The 20,551-nt window shown below is 36.6% G+C and overlaps 2 protein-coding genes and 1 long non-coding RNA gene across 8 annotated transcripts in view; 2 read left to right on the top strand and 1 right to left on the bottom strand.

Annotated features, from left to right (window-relative positions):
* The window catches only part of LOC127428735 (protein transport protein Sec16A-like), a 30,607-nt gene extending 22,330 nt beyond the window's left edge, over nt 1-8,277 (top strand). The window contains exons 23-31 of one of the 4 annotated variants that reach the window (XM_051677309.1): nt 16-102; nt 203-259; nt 346-472; nt 617-757; nt 832-917; nt 2,227-2,280; nt 2,719-2,778; nt 3,770-3,847; nt 7,255-8,277. In XM_051677309.1, coding sequence (XP_051533269.1) covers nt 16-102; nt 203-259; nt 346-472; nt 617-757; nt 832-917; nt 2,227-2,280; nt 2,719-2,778; nt 3,770-3,847; nt 7,255-7,320 — 756 coding nt within the window. In that variant the 3' untranslated portion in view covers nt 7,321-8,277. Of the gene's footprint in view, nt 1-12; nt 103-202; nt 260-345; nt 473-616; nt 758-831; nt 918-1,264; nt 1,860-2,226; nt 2,281-2,718; nt 2,779-3,769; nt 3,848-7,254 lie in introns of those variants that run through there. The other 3 variants (XM_051677308.1, XM_051677310.1, XM_051677311.1) reach the window with 3 other exon arrangements.
* A 571-nt stretch (nt 8,278-8,848) lies between these two features.
* Nucleotides 8,849-13,910, bottom strand: LOC127428988 (uncharacterized). 3 transcript variants are annotated; one of them, XR_007895216.1, is made up of 6 exons: nt 13,480-13,910; nt 12,709-12,804; nt 11,029-11,134; nt 10,598-10,709; nt 10,066-10,175; nt 8,849-9,944 (listed from the first exon to the last, which is right to left on the bottom strand). It is a non-coding gene; the product is annotated as an uncharacterized LOC127428988 (long non-coding RNA). The 3 variants fall into 3 exon arrangements; XR_007895214.1 differs by having other exon boundaries at nt 8,853-10,175; XR_007895215.1 differs by having other exon boundaries at nt 8,854-10,175; nt 11,029-11,080.
* Nucleotides 13,911-14,006: 96 nt separating this feature from the next.
* On the top strand, nt 14,007-19,174 carry LOC127428987 (60S ribosomal protein L28-like). The gene is made up of 5 exons (XM_051677698.1): nt 14,007-14,060; nt 14,572-14,665; nt 16,792-16,915; nt 18,706-18,824; nt 19,023-19,174. Exons 2-5 carry the CDS (start codon nt 14,582-14,584, stop codon nt 19,110-19,112), a joined length of 417 nt encoding a protein of 138 aa, XP_051533658.1. The 5' UTR covers nt 14,007-14,060; nt 14,572-14,581; the 3' UTR covers nt 19,113-19,174.
* Nucleotides 19,175-20,551: the final 1,377 nt, after the last annotated feature.

Below are 20,551 nucleotides of genomic sequence, written 5' to 3'. Positions count from 1 at the left end.
TTGTTTCTTAAGCAGGGAGGTGGTGGTGGTAGTGGTTGGCTGACCTGGTTGTATCCAAAGCGAAAGAATGAAGCACATCTACCAGACGACAAGAACAAATCTGTACAAACTTTTCTGCTTTCACTTTTCAACTACTTGCTGTTTATTTACACTCTTGTGTCTTGTTTCACAGCTTTCATGGGCATTATTATTCATGTTTTAGATTGTTTGGGATGAAAAGAAGCAAAGATGGGTCAATTTGGACGAGCCTGAGGAAGAGGTACAGCACAACAATTAGTTTGTGATATGCATTAAAAGGCTGTCTGATATATGCATCATTCAGACTAATTAATTTGTGTGTTTCAGAGCAAACCTCCTCCCCCTCCACCCACCAGCATTCCCAAAGCTCCAATGGGTGGTCCAGGGGCAGGTCCACTGGCAATGGGCGGTCCAGGGGCAGGGCCACCTGTGAATATGTTCTCTAGGAGAGCAGGTATGTCGCCCCATAATAGGCACTTAGTCACACATCTTTTTCTTCCTGACCCTCTCTTATTGTCTAATCAGTCATCTGCTTAAACACTTTGAACCCAAAGTGATGCTCATGACTGCTCTATAAGCGTGTTTGTGCATGTTTCAGGCACTAGGAGTCGTTATGTGGACGTGTTGAATCCTGGTCGTGGAGGTTCTAAACCCGCCACTGCAGTACCGCCCCCTGCTGACCTGTTTGCTCCTCTCGCACCCATGGCAATGCCAGCCAACCTCTTTACACCTGCCGCAGGTGTGTGTTTGTGTACATCAGAGCGTTTGTGTATCAGTGTATTATTGTGTGGAGTGTAACACTGCTCTCCTCAGCTCCAGATGAGCAGCAGCCAATGGAAGGAAGTGTTCCAGAAGCCAGTGGAGAAAATACAGAGCAGACTGGTGCCACTGTACCACAGGTACACATATTACTCAATTTGTCCTGTATCACAGTGAAAACAACAAATTGAGAGTATAGAAGCATACAAGTAGTTAGAAAATGGCAAATGTTGTTTGAAGGCTCATTTCTTCAGTATTCCAGTACCATTTTAATTTCATTTGTTCATGTAGCTTATGCCATAAAGAGTTATTTTTGCATTGTGATCTACACAATTTATTATTTTACAGTTCCTATAATAGCTACCAGCCTTTTACATGCATATGTAATAAATCTGTCAGAATTAACACGTTAACACATGCGATTAATTTTAAAAGTTTAACACGTTAATTTTTCTTAATTGCGATAACGCTTTTATCGTTAATACAGCATAAAGCAGCATAAACACTTGTATAAAGGGCGGAACCTTTGTGAAGTGTCCTCCTGGAATCATTACACTGATGCACACTTCACAACACACACACAGCAGTGATTCCGTGTCAGTGATCAAATCATGGAGAAAGGAGCTCTAAACACTGAGCCTAGATGGAACTTGTGACAGAAATCAAGGATTTTTCAGCCTAAGTAAGGTGAATTTTAATTACCACAGAAGCACGTCAAGTCTTAACTATCATCAAAATGCAGAATGAAACATTTTTGTCTGCAAGCGCTTTTCATGTGGAGTTCAAAGCGACGATTTACACGAATCATGAATGCAGCATCACGATTGCTGTAGCAAAGCGCATAGCCACAGTATGCCGGCAGATTAATATTGTGAAGGACGAGAGTTTAAGAGATTTAATGCCCATTGCAATGAAGATGCAACCTATGTGGAGACTAGTTCTTTCAATTAGTCAAACTCCCACTTAGACTTTGGGAAGTGTTTAATGTTAATTAAATTGGTGCTATTTTAGTGAATTTCTATCTTTATACTGTAGAAGGCTTTGTTTGAAAAAATGTAATAAAGCATTATATTGTTACATATTGTTTTGTTTTCTTTCCTAAAATGGAAATAAATTAATATTGACAGGAAAATAACTATATATAGTGTAAAATATCAGCACTTTTCCAAATCTGCGATTAACTACAAAAAATTATGTGATTTAATAAATTAAAAATTAAGCGACTGGCAGCACTAATATGTAATTATTTCATGAATGACAATTTTATTTTTTATTTTTTTTTTATTCTCATGTTTTATATATACTTGCCTTAGCAGCATTTATCATACAAACTTGCATTTAGCATTTATTTTGGACCCACACTCAACCACCAAACTAATAAAACTACACACATTCCTAAACATGCTTTTAATACACATTGATTATAATAAATGTGTGTTTTCTATTTAGATGTTTAATCTGAATGCTTTGCCTCCCGGTCCAGAGGGAACCAAATTAGGAGAGGTCAGATCATCCTTTAATATTTCATCTCTTAATGCCATTTCATCATGTCATGCCTAGCTCTTTCATCCACAAATGCAAATTAACACAATTATTATGTGTTAATTTTATAATTAAAATGCTTTTATATACACTTACTACCTATTACAAACACACTCTTGATCTGGTGTCTCTAACTCTTATTCCATGATTATGGGCTCTCATTATAATCTCAAATGCTGTAATATGCTAAAAAGTGCATGTTTTTGAGAGTGTGAACGCATGCTAAAGACGTACACGTGCTCTGATTGGCCACTGAGGTGTGTCATCGCTATAGAGAACACTGATTCAGATGTAATAATCATATGATTGACCGATTGTAAATTAAGATGGTGCTGCATGAGATTAATTTGGGTTTGTGGTGTTTTTGTTTGTTTGTTTGGTTTATTCCTACTGTTCTAGCTGTCACGTTCTAGCTCAATGAGTTCTCTGTCTCGAGAAGTGAGTCAGCACTTAAATCAGGTACTTTTAGATGGTTTTATCTGAAACAAACACAAATATCACAAAACCTGTCATGAAAATGTCGGGGTCATATTTCACCCGTTAAAAAAAAAAACATTTTTGCTTAAAGAAAACATTATTTATTAAGGCCATTAAGATATTTTCCATTGTGACATGATTTTCATGACAGTTAAGCACATTTTCCCCTAAATTAATTACACAAAAAAAAAAATTTTTTTACATTTTATTATACATCATGGTAGTATTTGATTTACTGCCTTTAGGTCATTTACACTGATATAAAAAAAGGCAATTGTAACACCTTTTTTGTAAAAATAAATGTTGTAGTAATTGGGATATAAAGAGAATTGCCATTTGAGAATATTCAAAATTACAGAAAAACAAAAGTAAAATATCCAGAATGCATTATGATCCTGAGAATTTGGAGGAAATGTGTTGAACTGTCATAAAAATAATGTCACAATTCAAAAAAAAAAAAAAAAAAAGTAAATAAGTAATTGTTTGAGAAAATTAGAAGCTTCATTTTCCACATGATTTTGGTGTGAAATGTGACCTGGATATGATTTTATGAGATTTACCCCCACAAACATGCACACACAAACAACAATTCACACCCTTTTTCAGACACTGTAATAAGAAAACTAAAGTAGGATACAGTGCTTGCAAAAGCTACATAGTAAAGCAAGTACTGTAAGTGTACAAACACATCTGCCCGCTTCTGATGCCACCCCTACAGCACGACACCTTCTGTGTTACCTGCAGCCCTGATATCACTGACAGAACGCTGAGCCAGTAGGAAGGGCTCTTGGATTTGAAAGAGGCGTGCTGAAGACAGGCTCCGCCCATCTTGATGCATGCTTGCACACATTAACTAATCATGTGCCGCATGCTAATCATGACTTTCAGTGTACATGGTAGTCCGTGTATCCATGGAGTTGGGTGGTGATACTGCTCTCCTGTTCCTATGGTAACCACAGCTGTATTCTCATAGGTTCCCACTCAGCAGCCAGCACATGGACCTCCGCCTACAGGGGGTGTGACATTTTACAACCCCTCCCAATTTGCTCAGGTAGATATACCTATTTTCCTATCAAATATATGAAATGTTTAACATACCACAAGCTTATAGGGATAGTCTACCCAAGAATGTAAATTCTGTCATCATTTACTAACTTTCATGATGCATTAAAACAGTGGTTCTCAACTGGTTTTGCATCAGGATCCAGATTTTACATTGGACATCAAGTGGTGACCCGCCATAGGAAAAAATGTAACCTATAATTAATGTATCCTCGGTCGGATTTTCTTTTATCTTGTATATTTTTGTTCATGGTTGTCAACAACAAAAGGTACATGAAGTTTTCTCTCCCTCCTTTTAAATATTGAAGAGCCTATTTATTTGTATGAGCCAATAATTTTTTATTATCTCATTAATTTCCTATATCAAATATAATTTAAACAGAACATATTACACAGGAGATGAATTTTGTTCATAATTTGGCCATTAGTCTCGGAGGTCCATTAATCTGGGCTGCCTACTGTTTGAGAGGTTTTACCTGACTTCCTCCAAAGCGTTTTAAATGAGAAAATTCTCACTAGAATTACAATGGGTCACATCAGTTTTGTGTTCTGCCTGCCGCAATATCAAGGGAAGCCCAGTTGTTGCGCATGCCAGAGAGCAAAGCAGATCATTAGCATGAAAAAAATCGCAGTGCAGATGAGAAGCCTTTAGCTAAATGCAAGATTATTACATTTGCATCAGCAGCCCTTAATTTGACTTGGGCGGCCACCGAAAATGTTTCAATGGGAGAACCATGGCATTGTTCTTTCCCTGATATCCGTGACCAAATCCAAATAGACCTGTGACCCACCAGTTTTGAAACACTGCTTTAAAACACAGTAGAAGTTATTGAGTAAAATGTCAGTCTGCTCTTTTCTACACAATGAAAGAGGCAACCAGTGGTTGTCAAGCTACAAAAGCATCATGAAATTAGTTCTTACTAGAGGTCGACCGATAAATAGTTTTTGCCGATTGTTTATTTGGCACTATCGGTCGACCAATATATCATTTTTGCAGATTAATAGTTTTAACTATTAATAGTTGAAACTATTGGTTATCTTTAAAAACCTGCCATTGGAGGATTCTTGAGTATGACCGCATCTTCTGGAGGTGAAATATAAACAATCACTGCCACCTTGTGGGGATGTGCTGTGTCTAAATCGGTCATAATTGACAATATCCATATTTAAATCCATACTTTAATGCATATTTTGTTATTTTGATTAGATAATTATCAAGAGTTTTAATTTGAAGTAAGTGCATGGAAAGAAAATGCGAGCATACGGAAACGTGCCTCGTCAGCACATACAGTATATTGCACATACAGCCTCCGCGTTTTGGAGGCCGGTAGGGAACTCCTCCGCCCCTGGCAGCGGCTCCACCACTCCAGGCGGCCGGCAGCTAGCCCCTCCTCCCCTTGTGGTCAGTGGCCGTTCCTCTGCGTCCAGGCAGTCGGCAGCAACTCCTCCGTCCCCCGGTGGATGGCCGCGGCTGCTCCTTTGGGTGGATGGCAGTGGCGAGGACTCCACGACAGCGCATCCCTCCTCCTCCCCGGGTTTTGGAACCAATGTAACAAGGTTGGAATGGGAAAGGAGGCGGCGGGAAATGGCTGAACAGTCAAAATAATATTTAATAAGAACTTAAACAAAAAGACACACACAACACAAACGCACACATGGCAGCTGCCTGTGGCTCTCTCTCTCCCGAACTGCCGAGTTCCGTTGTAGTTATCACTCTCCTCAGCTGATTAGCCCAATTGTGACTAAGCATGCCCGGCCCTGCCCTCCTCCTTGTCACAGTATGCAAACATTTTCCTACTCCCTGAAAGATATCACTGAAATAACTGTCATGAGATATCTCACCAGTCTCTGTGACAGCTCTAGACTTTGTAAACAGCAAACAAAAATATGTCCGCGGACAATGACGCTTTCTGCCTGTCAATCATTTTGTGCGTTCTCATAGTATTGTCGTTGCAGCAGATTATTGAGGTTTATTGCCATATTCTGATTTATAATTTGTCAGCTGAGGGCGCTATTTCGCAACTGTTGTGTTTGACAGCCGTGGGAACATGCTTTGTGTCAGTTTCAGCGGTATCGGTGTGGTGTTTTGGAAAGAGGGTGTGTGGCTAAATCAACGGCTCAGTCTCATGGAAGGTAGAATGGCTAAAGGCCCAAACATACTCTATGCAAGTACGTGAATGCAGGCGCATCTTTGTGAAATGTGTCAGAGCACAATTCATAAGGGCCCAAACATACTTCACGCAAGTACGCAGACGCGAGCGCTTCGCCAACGCGTGGTCCCGTTGTTCATACATTATGTGCGCTCTTGCGATACTCTGGCTTATGGTAGGTTATGAACTGCGCTTTGACACATTTCACAACGCAACGACGCATGAAATCGAGCTTGTGTAGCAAGATGTGTCTGTATTCACGTACTTGCATAGAGTATGTTTGGGCCTTAAGCTAACGCTATACGCTGTATTCTCAGCGTTGCCGCAAGGGGCGCTACAGCGGATTTTCTTTTTTTAATCAGCAACTGTCATGGCGGAGCAGCAATTTGAGGAGAGTCTTGCCGGACAAGTTAGATTATACAAATTCTCTGTCATCTTTCTAGCAAATACAAAAGCACACTCCTCAACTGTCAACATTGACTCCACCACATCCGGTTTTGTGGCGCCTAAAAACTATTTCGCCCGCTTGTGGTCCGAGGTTTGCAACCACCAGAGCAACGCAAGAGCGCACGTAGTGTATGTACAACGGGACCACGCGTTGGCCGTGTGTTGGCGAAATGCTCACGTTTGTGTACTTGCGTGAAGTATGTTTTAAAGCAGATCAAAGTCCTTTTGTGGGCTTGTTTACATTAACATTTTTGACAGTTGGAGTTTGAATTAACGAGCATTCCATTGGCCTGTTTGAACATTCCATCAATGTAAGTTTATGGGATTTTTCCATTGTTTGATTGTCCGCTGTGCAAAAACCGTAAGTCTGATCAGTTAGAAAAAATTTAGCAATGCATCAGAAAAGTCTGTGCCAACTGCCAAGTTTGGTGGATATAGCTTAAATGCTATAGGATGAGTTACAGTAAAAAGTTTGGTCTTTTATTTATTTACTTTTTTAAAAACCTAAACCAAGTTTTTAGAATGACAGTATGTTGGCTTGAAAAAGTAAGGCATTTTTGTCCCCTAAGGAGCTTAACAGCTTCAGTCCCCCATTTACTTTCATTGTATGAATTTGGAAAAGAACAGCCTGGACATTTAGCTTTAATATGATTTGTGTTCCACGAAAAATAATTAGATATCGAAATGTAAATTTTTAGGTAAACTTTAACACTTGAATTATTTACACAATCAATATGTTATTTTGTTCTTTATACTTTATGTGGTCTTCTCAAGATCTGTTTTTGTCTTTCTGTTTCAGTCTGCTCCTCCAAGTCATGCTCGACAAGGTCGGTTGGGCCAGAGAGGATACCCCACAATGAAGTAACAGCAGCGCTGTAGTTCTAGATCAAATTGAGGTTCTATACCAGATCAGACTGAAGTTTGGTTCCTGCCTGAACTCCTAGAAGCACTGGCATCTGGTCTTCAGCCTCCCAAATAACATTGTCGTCACCATCATAATCATCATAATTTTCCGATCTCGGATGAATTTGGAGTGAATGGATCTGATCCGCACAGACCCTCTTGGCTTATCGTTCCCGTTGCAATCTAATTCCACCCTCATGCAACGTTTATATGGACCGGGCGACAGTTCCTCAACACGAGCAGTGTGAACACAAGTGCAATATTGCGAATTAGCCCGGTGTAGTTTAATTTTCCATAGTGTAGTCTACTTATTTTAGCAGGGTGAATGTGCGCGAGTGTGTATGAACGCGTGTATGTGTATGGAGAGGAAATGTGGTCGTTTCTTGTTGATGGAAGGCAGCCAGTGCATGTATTAGTGAGGACGATCTGGCCTGCTGTCATCAGAACAGTGCAGCCTACCAGAATGTTTTAGATATTTATTAAGCTTCCTGTCAAGATGAAATGATCAAAACGGACTCGTGTCAATGGACAGGATGAGTTTGTGTAAGCATAGTCATTACGTGCAAAGCAAACAGATCTCTTCTAATGTCTACTTTCAGATCGAGTCCCTAATTATGTCAGTAGCAAATAATTACATTTATATGATTTACCAAATCCTGTGATCATTTGCGTGTTGGCGGTTTTTGCTCATAAAATATTATTTTCCAGACTTGATCTCAATCTCTGATTTGTTTCTTTTCATGTCTTATTAATCACACAATTATTCCTTGCTCATTCCGGGGTCCATGATAACAGCGGGGTTTTGTAATTCCAAAGGATGGCTCTGTATGAAGAAAGCTTGGATTTTTCCATTGTGTTTAGAAATCGACTGTACAATTCTTTACAAAAGTGGTAATAAAGATATTTTTGAGCTCTCTAATACTTCAAAAAGTGTGCTTTTGCATGCATGTGCCTATTATGTGTATTTGTATGGTAAAGTGTGGTATTATTTGGATTAGATAATCATAATTGGAGGTTTTTTTTGTTTTGTTTTTTGTGGCTTTTAGTTTGTCAAAAAGCTTTTAGTACAAGTGAAGTGATATGTAGATCTTGTTCTTTGATGCTTCATGCATTTTCTCTTCTCTATTAGCGTGTAGGCCATTTATATGCTAGTTTTCTTAAAAGGACGGTTCACCCAAAAATAAAAATTCTCATTTAGTCACCCTCATGCCATCTCAGATGTTTATTCTGCTGAACACAAAGATATTTAGAAGAATATCTCAGCTCTGTAGGTCCACACAATGCAAAACATTTTATCCCAAATTTTGAAGCTCCAAAATGCATATAAGGCCAGCATAAATGTAATCCGTAAGACTCCAGTTGTTAAATCAGTATCTTCAGGAGCGGTATGATGGGTGTGTGTGAGGTGTACCATAAATTCTTCTCCCTGCCCAGTAGGTGACGATATGCTCAAAGAATGCAAATAACCAAAAACAAAAAAGAATCTGAAAGTGGATATTTATAGTAAAAAAAAAAAGGACTTGCATGTTGACTGTTTTTCACCCACACCTATCATATCACTTCAGAAGCCATGGATTTAACCACTTGAGTTGTGTGGATTACTTTTATTCTGCCTTTGTGCTTTTGGAGCTTCAAAGTTTTGGTCACCATTCACTTACATTGCGAGGACCTACAGAGCTGATATACTTTTCTAAAACTCTTTGTGTTCAGCAGAAGAAAGAAAGTCATACACATCTGAGATGGTATGAGGGTGATTAAATGATGAGAGCATTTTCAATTTTTGGTAACTATCCCTTTAAATTTGACAAAATTAAACTTTTAGCCAGGAAAACGTCCAGTCACACTTTATATTAGGTATCTTTAACTACTATGTACTAACATCAAAATACATACAATATAATGATATTATTGTGTAACTACATTTTGCCCTGCAAAATTCTTACAAGATTCACATTTATTGCTACTGAGGTACGGGTAGGTTAACGGGTAAGGTTAACAGTGTAATTACAGACATAATTAAATGCAACACCATGTACAAAATAAGCACATTTTATCAAATGCTTAAGTAAATAGTAGTTAAAGACACCTAATAAAATGTGGATCCTTTTGCCCCATAAAATGCTTCTGACTAGCAAGAAGCAAATCATGGTTCACCACTGACATAAACTAAACACTATTAGCTATTTAAAAAAACAACAACAGGACAAACCCTTTAATATGTCCCACCCCAACTTATTATTTCATTAGTTAATGACAAAAGAGGTTAAAAACAAAGCTGAACATGCATTAATCTCATACAAAGCCACAGAGTGAAATAAGACTCACACTGTATGTTAAAACATTAAATTAAATACCATTTGCATTCTTTATTTACAGAGATATATTATTTTTAATGCAAATTAAATAAACAAATCTTTAATGATCGCTGATTATGACAACTCCGAGAGCATAATGTCTTAAATGTGCGCTTGTGGAACATCAAAGCCTCTAGATGCGTTGTGCTGTGGTGCTCTTGCAGGAAACGTAGGTTTGAATCAATCATGTGCAGTATCTGGTCACACTCTCCATGATAATTTCCTGTGCCCTCTATATGAATAAAAAGTGGCAAATAGCCCAAAAATAGCATTTTAAAAAGTTCATATGAACAACGTCTTAAGATGTGCAAGTTAAATGTACAGCAATATCAATAACCAAGAGTCTAAATTACTAAGTTTCTCTTGATGATCCATTATATTGTGTTTTCCAGATCACATGGTCTGTAGAGTTTCCCAGGCCTCATTTTGACATTTGCGTGTGTGTCTGGCTCAGAGCGTCTTCCTGTGGACATAGACAGAAAACACCATTTCAGTTTCTGTCATCTTCAAACCCTGAAGGAGTGACCGGCTGATATTAGATTCGGTTGAAATTGTGCAAGAAAGAGACCACAGACTGATAGAGGAGACATGCAACTAGCACAGCTATGTAGGAAATTGGTTGCATTGTGCTGTTCTATACATTAGTATAATCATTCTAAATCAAATCTGGGCTCAAATGATGAGAACGTATGTGTGTGTGCATTTTTGCCCTTTGAACTGCTTCCTCCAACATTGCCTGATCTGACAGGATTCGCTGCAGAGTTCCCGTATCCATTTCGAGTAGCATCCATACACACACGTTTTACATAGCCATTGATATCACATAGTAAATGCAAAGCACTCTCAAGTCAAGCATCCTGCATGCAAATTATTTCAGTAGCTCACCTGTGATGTCAGCACAGTGGGCGGGATCTAGCTGCTGTACAATACTGAAAAGCGTTTCGCCAATTCTCGCTCTCCGTCATTCACATCTGTCATTTCGTTGCCCTCCCTACACCTGAAAAACCAGAACATGTTGTCCAAGCCTCAGATCAAAGCTCTGTTCCAAAACCTAGTGAGCTGCCTTCCTAGACAGCATTTTAAGGCATCATATGTATGCTCCAAACACAAAGGCAGTTCCATAAGGTATGTAGCAACATTAGCAACAATATTAAGCAGCATTTCAAATAGGAGTGTAGGATCTGACAGAAGCTGAAGGACTGCCTCCTTTTTCTGCTCCAATAACATGCCTGCACAGTTGTAATGGCAATGTTACTATTACAACAGACTTTGAATTCCCTCATTAGGTCTTTTTGCACAGTGAAGGACTGATTAACCTTTTATTTTCTGTGTGTGTCTGGTGTTGTAGAGGTCAGTAAGGTCATACAGCTGTTCACAGAAGAGGAGACAGAAGCTGCATTATCAGTTTGAGACACAGGTTCACTAAAAAGATAAATATAACAGGTCAAGCATAAGTTATGTACTTGCATACTACATGAAACTGAAGGCAAAACTGTAGGATAAACATTGCAATAGTAGTTACATTGTTGTCAAATGACCTCACTACGGTGAATGTTTCATTCTGATAGTAGTATCCAGTTATCATCTTGGAAATAAAAACAGTTAGGTCAATGACCTGACACTAATTTTTATTTTATCCAGATCTATTAAATTATTCAAAAATACATTACAAATGCAATGCACACAAAACAGTTACTTGAATAAACCTCTACTATGATGAGCATGTTTTTAGTTACTAAGTTCAAAGTAATTTTGATATTTTGTCTTGGGTTTAAAGTAAAAAATGTCATGTGGTGTAACCATCTGGAGACCGTAAAAAAAATCAAAAATAAGAGTCATTAAAAGCTGAAATTCTTGAAAAAAGAAACGTTGGCATGAGTAGTGCAGAACAATCTTTTATTATTATTTCTTAAAAAAGAAGCAGTGAAACTTATATTTATAATATTATAATATTTTATATTAATAATATTTGAAAAACTTTTGTCCACCATATGTTGCCATTTTGATGTCATGTGACAAATAAATAAAACAAACAAGACCCCTTTAGACCCTCAAGACTGTATGTGAAGTTTTAAAAGAAATCAAATTTTGTCAATTTAATAAAAAAATAATAAAAAAAAAAAATATATAAAAAAAAATATATATATATATATATATATATATATATATATATATATTTTTTTTTTTTTTTTTTTTTAATGCACATTTTGTTCAGGTCATTTGGTATAACTCCGAGAAAACTTCTTAACATTCTTGACTCAATTTTTTTTTTTAAATGTGAAAATATTTTTAACCTTGAAAATATGTTTGAAACAATTATAATTAATTATTTAAATTAACTGATTAAGAATATTGTTAAAATGAATGATATATTTGAGTATACTCTAATGTATTCAAGGTGCAAGGAAAGTATTTGAATACATTTTATTTGATGGTTGCACCACATTACATGATTTTTAAAGTTTTTAAATATTTTTTTTTCTAGAAAATGCTATAAATGTTTTATTTTATTATTATTTTAATTTTTTTTTAATGGTCTCAAAGATTACATCTCTAAGAAGTTGATACATGTGTTTTAAACTGGATTTCTTGTTTTTATCACCTTGGACAACCTAATTAGACAGTAACCCAGTTACTTAACTTTTTAATCTAATTCTGTGTCATTTTGGCAGTCTGATCAAATAACGTGTTATGGAAGAGATGTTTAAAACTGCCATTCTGGTTTATTTGTCACACTGGAAATAGAAGGTGGAAGTACAGTATCTCATGTGGCACATTTTGACAATTGCAGTAGATCTTTTCTGTTTTCTATGAAAAAAGATAATGTGCATAATGTGTGCAGTATACGCACTGTAAAAAAAGAACAAGTAGTATGCAAGTATGCTATTCCAAACATACCCACAGTGTGTGTTTGAGTACCTACAGATGTGCTTCCTTGTTTGTGGTGGTGTTTGTTTGTCTGTTTGCGTGTGTGTTTGTGTGTGTGTGTGTATTACCTGTTTATTGATTATGTGAGAGCAGTCACTGCTCTCTCTAGTGCTTCATTCAACAGAGATTCATCCTGCAGCATCTGAGCAACAACAGCAACATACCTGCAGACAAATAAACATCTAAAACTGTAGGACTGTATTGTATATTGCACTAATAGTATTGTATATTTATGCAAGATAGATAGATAGATAGATAGATAGATGACAGATAGACAGATGATAGATAGACAAATAGACAAAGACAGATACTGTAGATAGACAGATATAGATAGATAGATAGATAGATGACAGACAGATACACAGATGATAGATAGATAGACAGACAGATACTGTAGATAGACAGATGATAGATAGATAGATATATAGACAGATAGATGATAGATAGACAGATAGACAGATAGATAGACAGACAGATACTGTAGATAGACAGATAGATAGATAGATAGATAGACAGATAGATAGACGATAGATAGACAGATAGACAATTTATAGACAGACAGACAGATACTGTAGATAGACAGATGATAGATAGATAGACAGAAAGACAGATGCTGTAGATAGACAGATAGATAGATGATAGATAGACAGATAGATAGATAGATGATTTATAGACAGATACTGTAGACAGACAGATAGATAGATAGACAGATGATAGATAGACAGACAAATAGATAGACAGAAAGACAGATGCTGTAGATAGATAGACAGATAGATAGATAGACAGATAGATAGATAGACAGACAGACAGACAGACAGATAGATAGATAGATAGATCACCTGTAAGTTTAGGTCTCATCTCTGTGTATTTTGGATGAATTACATCATACAGTTTCTCTCCCAGTGTCTCTAGATCTTCATCAATCTCCATCACTGTAACGTTAACTGATGGAGACTCTCTGTTATATCATTTAATCATAGTAAACCGAGCTGAAGAACAAATTCATCTGTTTGTATTCCTAACATATCAAACACTGCTGCCATTTACATGTCTCGAGTGTCCTCGATGTTTTTATAATATGAATCTTGACGTGTTTACAGCAGACACCAGGGCTGTGTTGTTATGGTCAGAGAACGCATGAAAATGACGTAGAGCGCACGCTGAGTGACGTATACAAACCTCTAATATTCATCCGCACTACAAACATAAAGTCCTCTTCTGAAAACACATTTTAACACTCGTCCTTGGCTAAATTTTGAATCAAATTGATGAAATCCTCTAATATAGATGTAAAATGTATATAAATGTTTTTATACGCACTGAAACTTATGTTACTAATCCACTCGGGGACATAAGAAACTACGTAAGTTCCACCGGAACCGGAACTTCTTCCTTTCCCCCCTCTTCCTCCGCCGAATAGGTAACGTGGTCGTCTTGTGCGATATTTTCAACTTGATTTAACACTTTAAAACCCACGTTTTTGAATTAAATATGTATGTAAGTGTATCGAATTTGTTATAAATCGGCTAGGAGCTATAATATCCAGTGTTGTGTGAATAAATATATTTAATAAACGCTGCTGGTTTTGCTTAGAGAGGCCTTTACTGAGTGAGACCAACATCAGACCGCAGCCTATGGTCAAAAACACTGTCTAAACTACAGATAAAGTCGGCTTTTATCTCTATAATTGATGTAAAAGCAAACTGAACATTGCTCTTGTATGTTTGGAAGCGTGTGTTATTGTAGTTTTATACGAGGAGCAATGAGTTAGTGATTGATAACATTACAGGCACTAATTAGATACGAGTATATGCTTTATTATGAGATACAGTTTTGGTAGGGGCATAAATATATGTGACTAAAGTGAGAGTCAACCGTGATGGAGTTGTGCTCTGTTTATAACACGATCTCTATTGATTTGATTCATTCAGGACAGTCATCATGGCATCGTCTCATTTGCAGTGGATGGTTGTCAGAAACACCTCCAGTTTCCTTATCAAGAGGAACAAACAGACCTACAGCACTGTATGTCACTGCACTTGAACTACACACTGGAGATGTGATATGACTAGGTTAACACTGCAGTAAATGAGGCTTGTTTATCCTTCAAAGACCCAAGCATGGACATTGATGGTGTATTTCTTTTTTTTCTCTCTCTCTTCGAAAGTGTTTTTAGGAAGCCACTGATCATTTGAAACTAATTTTTAAGCTTAAGTTTGCATTGGGGTGAAAATTGTGACTTTAGCTAGCTGTGACATTAAATAGGCAAAATCTTAAATCATGATACGAGTCGTTTTATATCATGATAACGATAGATATTACGATATAGTAAACGTTTTCTGGAAAATCAATTAAAATTGGTTTATATACTAAATAATATTGTAATGCCTACATTTGGAAATTTCAAACTCCGATATTGTCAAAGTAATAAAATAAAAACTCAAGCTACATTTCACATTATGCCACATCAGTCTGACATTGTTAACCATTATTATTATTATTATTATTATTATTATTATTATTATAAACTTTCCTCAAGAAACTCAAGATCTTCTCAGTGCAACAAAGAACATAATACACATATAAAAAATCCAAAAAATAAATTTCACCAAATTAATGCAGAGTGCATCTTTTTGTTTTCATAATATTCTGTTGCGTGCTTCATTTTGAGGTGCTAAAACAGATTGCTTGTATTATGAGTGATTATCGTCATGCGTCACAGTTTGCAGATTACATCTTTCTGCCCTGTGTCGGCTTTTGTGAACCCACAGCACAGATGTCACACCTGTTTTAATAACGTGCTTCTCTTAGTTTTCTTTACTTGTTTGGTAGCCGTCCCGTTCTGTTGAGTTGTCTTTCTCCATTAGGGTTTTTACTGGGTCAAATAACTGAGCAGCACGAGTGATCCGGCTCTGCGCTCTCCTGTCTGTGGAGCATAAATACAGGAAGCCTGCTGGAGTTGCACGCACTTGCAAGCTCCTCCACATTCACGTGAAATACAGATGCATGCATCAGATGAAAAGCATATTTAGAGCTTTTGAATGTCATTGAATTTTCTTGGGCAGCCGCAGAAAAATTTTAAATGTCGGAAAAAACAATGTTTCTTCAATTCTGTCAGTCTCACCTGAAGCCCTGCCCATGCCACGCACATGGAAATGTACATATCACGATATAAACGATATGGAAAAATCTCTATCAATTGACACTTTATATCATCGTCCTAGTGTATCTAGTGATTTTTAACATTAGTGATGTGGTTGGAGTGTGTAAACGTGCACACTCCTTAGTGAACATTACATTATATGGGTAGTTGACGCATAACATTTTTTTTTTTTTTTTGTAGCATCACAACAGCAGGCAGAAATGAGCTTTTTCCATTTAAGGGGTAAATGTATGCCTTGTTAGCAAAATAAGGGGTCATCTTTTTGTCAGGTATTAAATGTAATCAATCGAGATTCTCAATATGAATAACTAGATTGAGAATGTATTACCTCTTATGCATAAATTCAGTCAACACCGACTCTTTATACAATTAAATGAATAATTAGGCCTAAATAGAGGAATTCATTATGATGGCATTTTTTGCTGCTATATTTAAAATTTCAGTGGCATTTTTTGCCCTGAACGCCCCTTTAATTTCTGACCCTGACTATGACTTTAGGTTAAATGTTAAATGTATTGGAGGGAAAGAGTTTATTGATGGTCACTATTTCTTTTAAGTGAAGTGTGTCACTGTTTCTAATCACATAGTTCTCTGGAGTGTCAGATGTTTAAAAGTATTATTTCATTAAGACTCTTTGAGGTTATAAAAATGTATTGCATTTTAATTATACAATAATATAAGCCAATAGTTGTTTTAAATGGTTTGAGATGACGTAGATGCTACTGGTAATGTTGCCGTTTCATGTTCCCAAATAATTTACCTATATATATATATATATATATATATATATATAGATAGATAGATATAGATTGTGTTCTCAAAAGAGTTCATTTACCTCCCTTGAATAAATACAGGTTTATGTACAGATTAACAGTGGTGATAATGGTGAAACTAGGCTGAACTTTTGAAACCTTGTTTTGGGTCAGTATAATGTTTGAGTCATTACTGCATTCTGGATTCCTGATGTTGAATATTCCTCTTTTTCCAGGAGCCAAATAACCTAAAGGCCAGGAATGCTTTCCGTTTCAATGGTCTCATTCACCAGAAGACTGTTGGCATTGAGCCGGCCAATGATGGCAAGGGTGTGGTCGTTATCCTGAAGAAACGTGCAGGTGAGTGATGAGCACATCAAATGTATACAAGATTCCCATGGTCATGGAAAACCTGGAAATATCAGGGAATTTTAAAGGCCCAAACATACTCTACGTAAGTACGTGAACGCAGACGCACCGTGCTACGCAAGCTTGATTTCATGCGTCGTTGCGTTGTGAAATGTGTCAGCTCTCAATTCATAACACAACGCAAGTACGCGCTGTATTAGCGTTGCCACAAGGGGTGCTAGAGCCGATTTTCTTCTTTCAATCAACAACTGTCATGGCGGACTGAGGCAGCAATTTGAGTTAAATCTTTTCAAAAATTAAATGACTTTTTGTCCCCAGTCCATTCAAACTAACTTGTTTTTTCTCCGTGTCTCTCCCCACTCCTCAACTATCGACTCATCTACCACATCCGGGCTGCATCTGAAAATGTAGGCAGCTGCCTAATCAGTTAATGTCTTAACTGACAGCTATTTTGAATGAATGGAACTCTTAAGGAACTGGTCTCTGAACAGTTTGAAAAGCACCTTATTTTCATCCTGCTGCTGTATACAGCCTCCGAAGGCAGCGTTTTCCTGGTTTCAGGCGCAGCACCGGTTTTGTGGTCACATCTTAAAAAAATATATCGCCCTCTTGTGGTCTGAGGTTTGTAACCACAAGAGCATATGTAATGAATGTACATCTGGACCACATGCATTGGTCAAGCGTCTGCGTACTTGCCTGAAGTATGTTTCGCCTTAACCCTCCTAGTGCGTTCGGGTAATTTTTGATCCGGGAGAGTTAGATAATTTATAAATACCGCATTGTTTTTGGTACTGATCCAAACTTTGTGACTTTGTCAAGACCATCAAATACACATAATAATTTTTTTTCTGATTTTTAAGTACAATTGTTACATCTTTTGAGTTCGCGGGTCAATTTTGACCCGGGCATCAATATGGCTTCACACACATAGATTTTTTTGTATGTGGATGAATTTGATTTTTTCTTATAAACACTTCACTCATTTTGCCTCTTTCCTATACACTCTCACACACTTTTGTGTCTCTCAGTGGGACTGCATCTTGTTTACAAACATGCACACACACATAATCACACATTCCTTTACAAAACAGACATGAAAGATGTAACAAAGAGTTGTTTTAATGATGTTTAGTTCAAAAAAAGAATAAGTTGGTTTCATAAATTTTGAACACCGTTATATTGAATAGTTATGAGTGATAGGACATTCATTCAAATAACTAATAATTCTCATATTAGATGTTAATATAAATTGTATATTATGGTATATAATTGTATTTTTTTTACAGATGTTGATAAAAAATGTCTTCACATGCTTTTGCTGTAGTTGATGTATAGTTTGAAAGTTCTAAATGTATTCTAAAAAACAATGCATATTAATTAACTTGTATTAGTTAACTTGGCAAAAATATGTATGAGCAGTTAAGAACTTATTAATGACTTGCAGTATAGTTTTAGATGAAAACCATCGGGATATGAATGATTTTGAGCTTGAATTCCATCGGGTCAAATTGGTCTATGCAGATTCTGAATGCAATAGGAGTGCAATAAAATTATGATTTTCAGGTTTAGGAAAAGTTGTGGACATTTCTATATATGTGAATTAAACATTTTTTTAGTTACTGTATGCTCGGCTATGAATTTTGTCAGCTATAAAAAAAAAAATGTTTTAAATCCTTGCTATTTAAATAACTGGAAAATTCATAAATTGTAAGTTAGCTTTTGTTTTAGAAGTGTGACGCATTCTCTTCAGTTAAAAGGTGGTGTGTGTATGTGTGTTTCAGGTCAGCGTAAACCTGCCACCTCATACGAGAAGATCACCATCAACAAGAACTCCCGCGCCACCCTCGCCAGCGTTAGGAACATCATCCGCAAAAATAAATACAGGAGGGACCTGCGCATGGTGAGTTTACCACACCTGCTCACTGTAGTGCATTGTCTACTGCAAGTTGTAATTGGAAAAATGTAAAATATTTTATAAAAATATTTTGTGTATATAAATATAATCAATAAATATTGCATATATTTAAACTCATTTCAGTATAAAAATACAGAGCTTTTGATGTTTATTAGATAATATTTAATTGTCTCTGTCTTCCAGGCTGCTCTGAGACGCACTAGCGCCATCTTGAGGAGTCAGAAGCCAGTGGTGGTGCGCAAGAAGCGTTCCAGGGCCCCCAAAAGTTCATAACTTCACACATTACATGTACAGCTTTTGACATAATAAAGCGCTTTTGGTCAAAAATTCTAAAACCTCTGGTCTCACTTTTAAATGCATTACATCAACATACAAATGTCAAACATGGAGATAAAGTTGAGCGTATTGTGAAAAGATGTTTTTACTATAGGTCAGTTGTGGTGTAATAAGGCATAATATTTTTATAAAATGAACAAATTTAAGAAAATTTAAAGTGTGAATTAAAGGGATAGTTCATCCAAAAACATAAATTCTCATTTACTCGGCCTCGTGCCATCCCAGATGTGTATGACCTCTGATAAACACAAAGATTTTTAGAAGAATATCTCAGCTCTGTAGGTCCATACAATGCAATTAAACAAGATCCAAACTTTGAAGCTCAGAAAGCACATAAAGGCAGCATAAAAGCAAACCATAAGACTCAAGTGGTTAAATCCATGTATTCAGAAGCGATATTACAGGTGTGGGTGAGAAAAAGTTACATATTTAAATACTATAAATTCTCCCTGCCCAGTAGGTAGCAAAATTCATGAAGAATGTAAATCGCAAAAAAATGAAGAGGATTGAGGAAAGCTGTTTAAAAGTGGATATAGTAAAAAAAATCTGTTTCTCACCCACACCTGTCATATCGCTTCTGAAGACATGGATTTAACCACTGGAGTCGTATGGATTACTTTTATGCTGCCTTTATGTGCTTTTGGAGCTTCAAAGTTTTGGAACCTGTAGACTTGCATTATATGGGCCTACAGAGCTGAAATATTCTTCCAAAAATCTTAATTTGTGTTCAGCAGAAGAAAGAAAGCCATACACATCTGGGATGGCATGGGGGTGAGTAAATGATAAGAGAATTTTTGGGTGAATTATCCCTTTAATTCCTTGAGCATGAGTGAATTTTAGCAAATACTGTATGAAATTACACGTATAACTTTATAACAAGTTAATTCTGTTGTGTAAAATGTGTCGTTCTACACATAAAAGGTTTTCATGGTTTCTGGTTTGTGCAGTTTTTGTTTGTAATTAAAGTGCTTATCAGGGTAGGACCAAAATCATATTAACAGGTCTTTCAGTAAGCTTCATTTTAACAAAGGGCTTAAAATGATTTCAAGCTAATGAAACATGATGCAACTGTGTAAAAGAGATTTAATGTTTTCAGTGTCTAAATCAGATTTTATCTTCCGGGAACAGAAAAGGAAAACTTTAACCCTGTTTTTTTTTTTGGGGGGGGGGGGGGGTTTTATCCATAAAGTGAAAGCATACAATGACAAGAGCCTATAAAGCTCCAAAAATAGCACCATAATAGTAGTCATATGACTTGTGTACTTTATTAAACATCTTCTAAAGCCATGCAGTCACTTTGCGTGAGGAATGCACAAAGATTGAGGTCAATATTCACTGAAAATCTCCTTCAAAGCACGTTTGTAAAACAACAAATG

This window comes from Myxocyprinus asiaticus, chromosome 38, assembly GCF_019703515.2.
Source record: "Myxocyprinus asiaticus isolate MX2 ecotype Aquarium Trade chromosome 38, UBuf_Myxa_2, whole genome shotgun sequence".
Lineage (NCBI taxonomy): Eukaryota > Metazoa > Chordata > Actinopteri > Cypriniformes > Catostomidae > Myxocyprinus > Myxocyprinus asiaticus.
The sequence above is the reverse complement of the archived record's forward strand: the minus strand, read 5'-3'. Positions and strand labels throughout refer to the sequence as shown.

Excerpts from the sequence above, each read along its gene's own strand:
- LOC127428987 (XM_051677698.1), top strand. The coding sequence starts at position 14,582 with ATGGCATCGTCTCATTTGCAGTGGATGGTTGTCAGAAACACCTCCAGT. Across the intron at positions 14,666-16,791 it reads ACAAACAGACCTACAGCACT|GAGCCAAATAACCTAAAGGC; the intron begins GTATGTCACTGC and ends CTCTTTTTCCAG. Across the intron at positions 18,825-19,022 it reads ACAGGAGGGACCTGCGCATG|GCTGCTCTGAGACGCACTAG; the intron begins GTGAGTTTACCA and ends TCTGTCTTCCAG.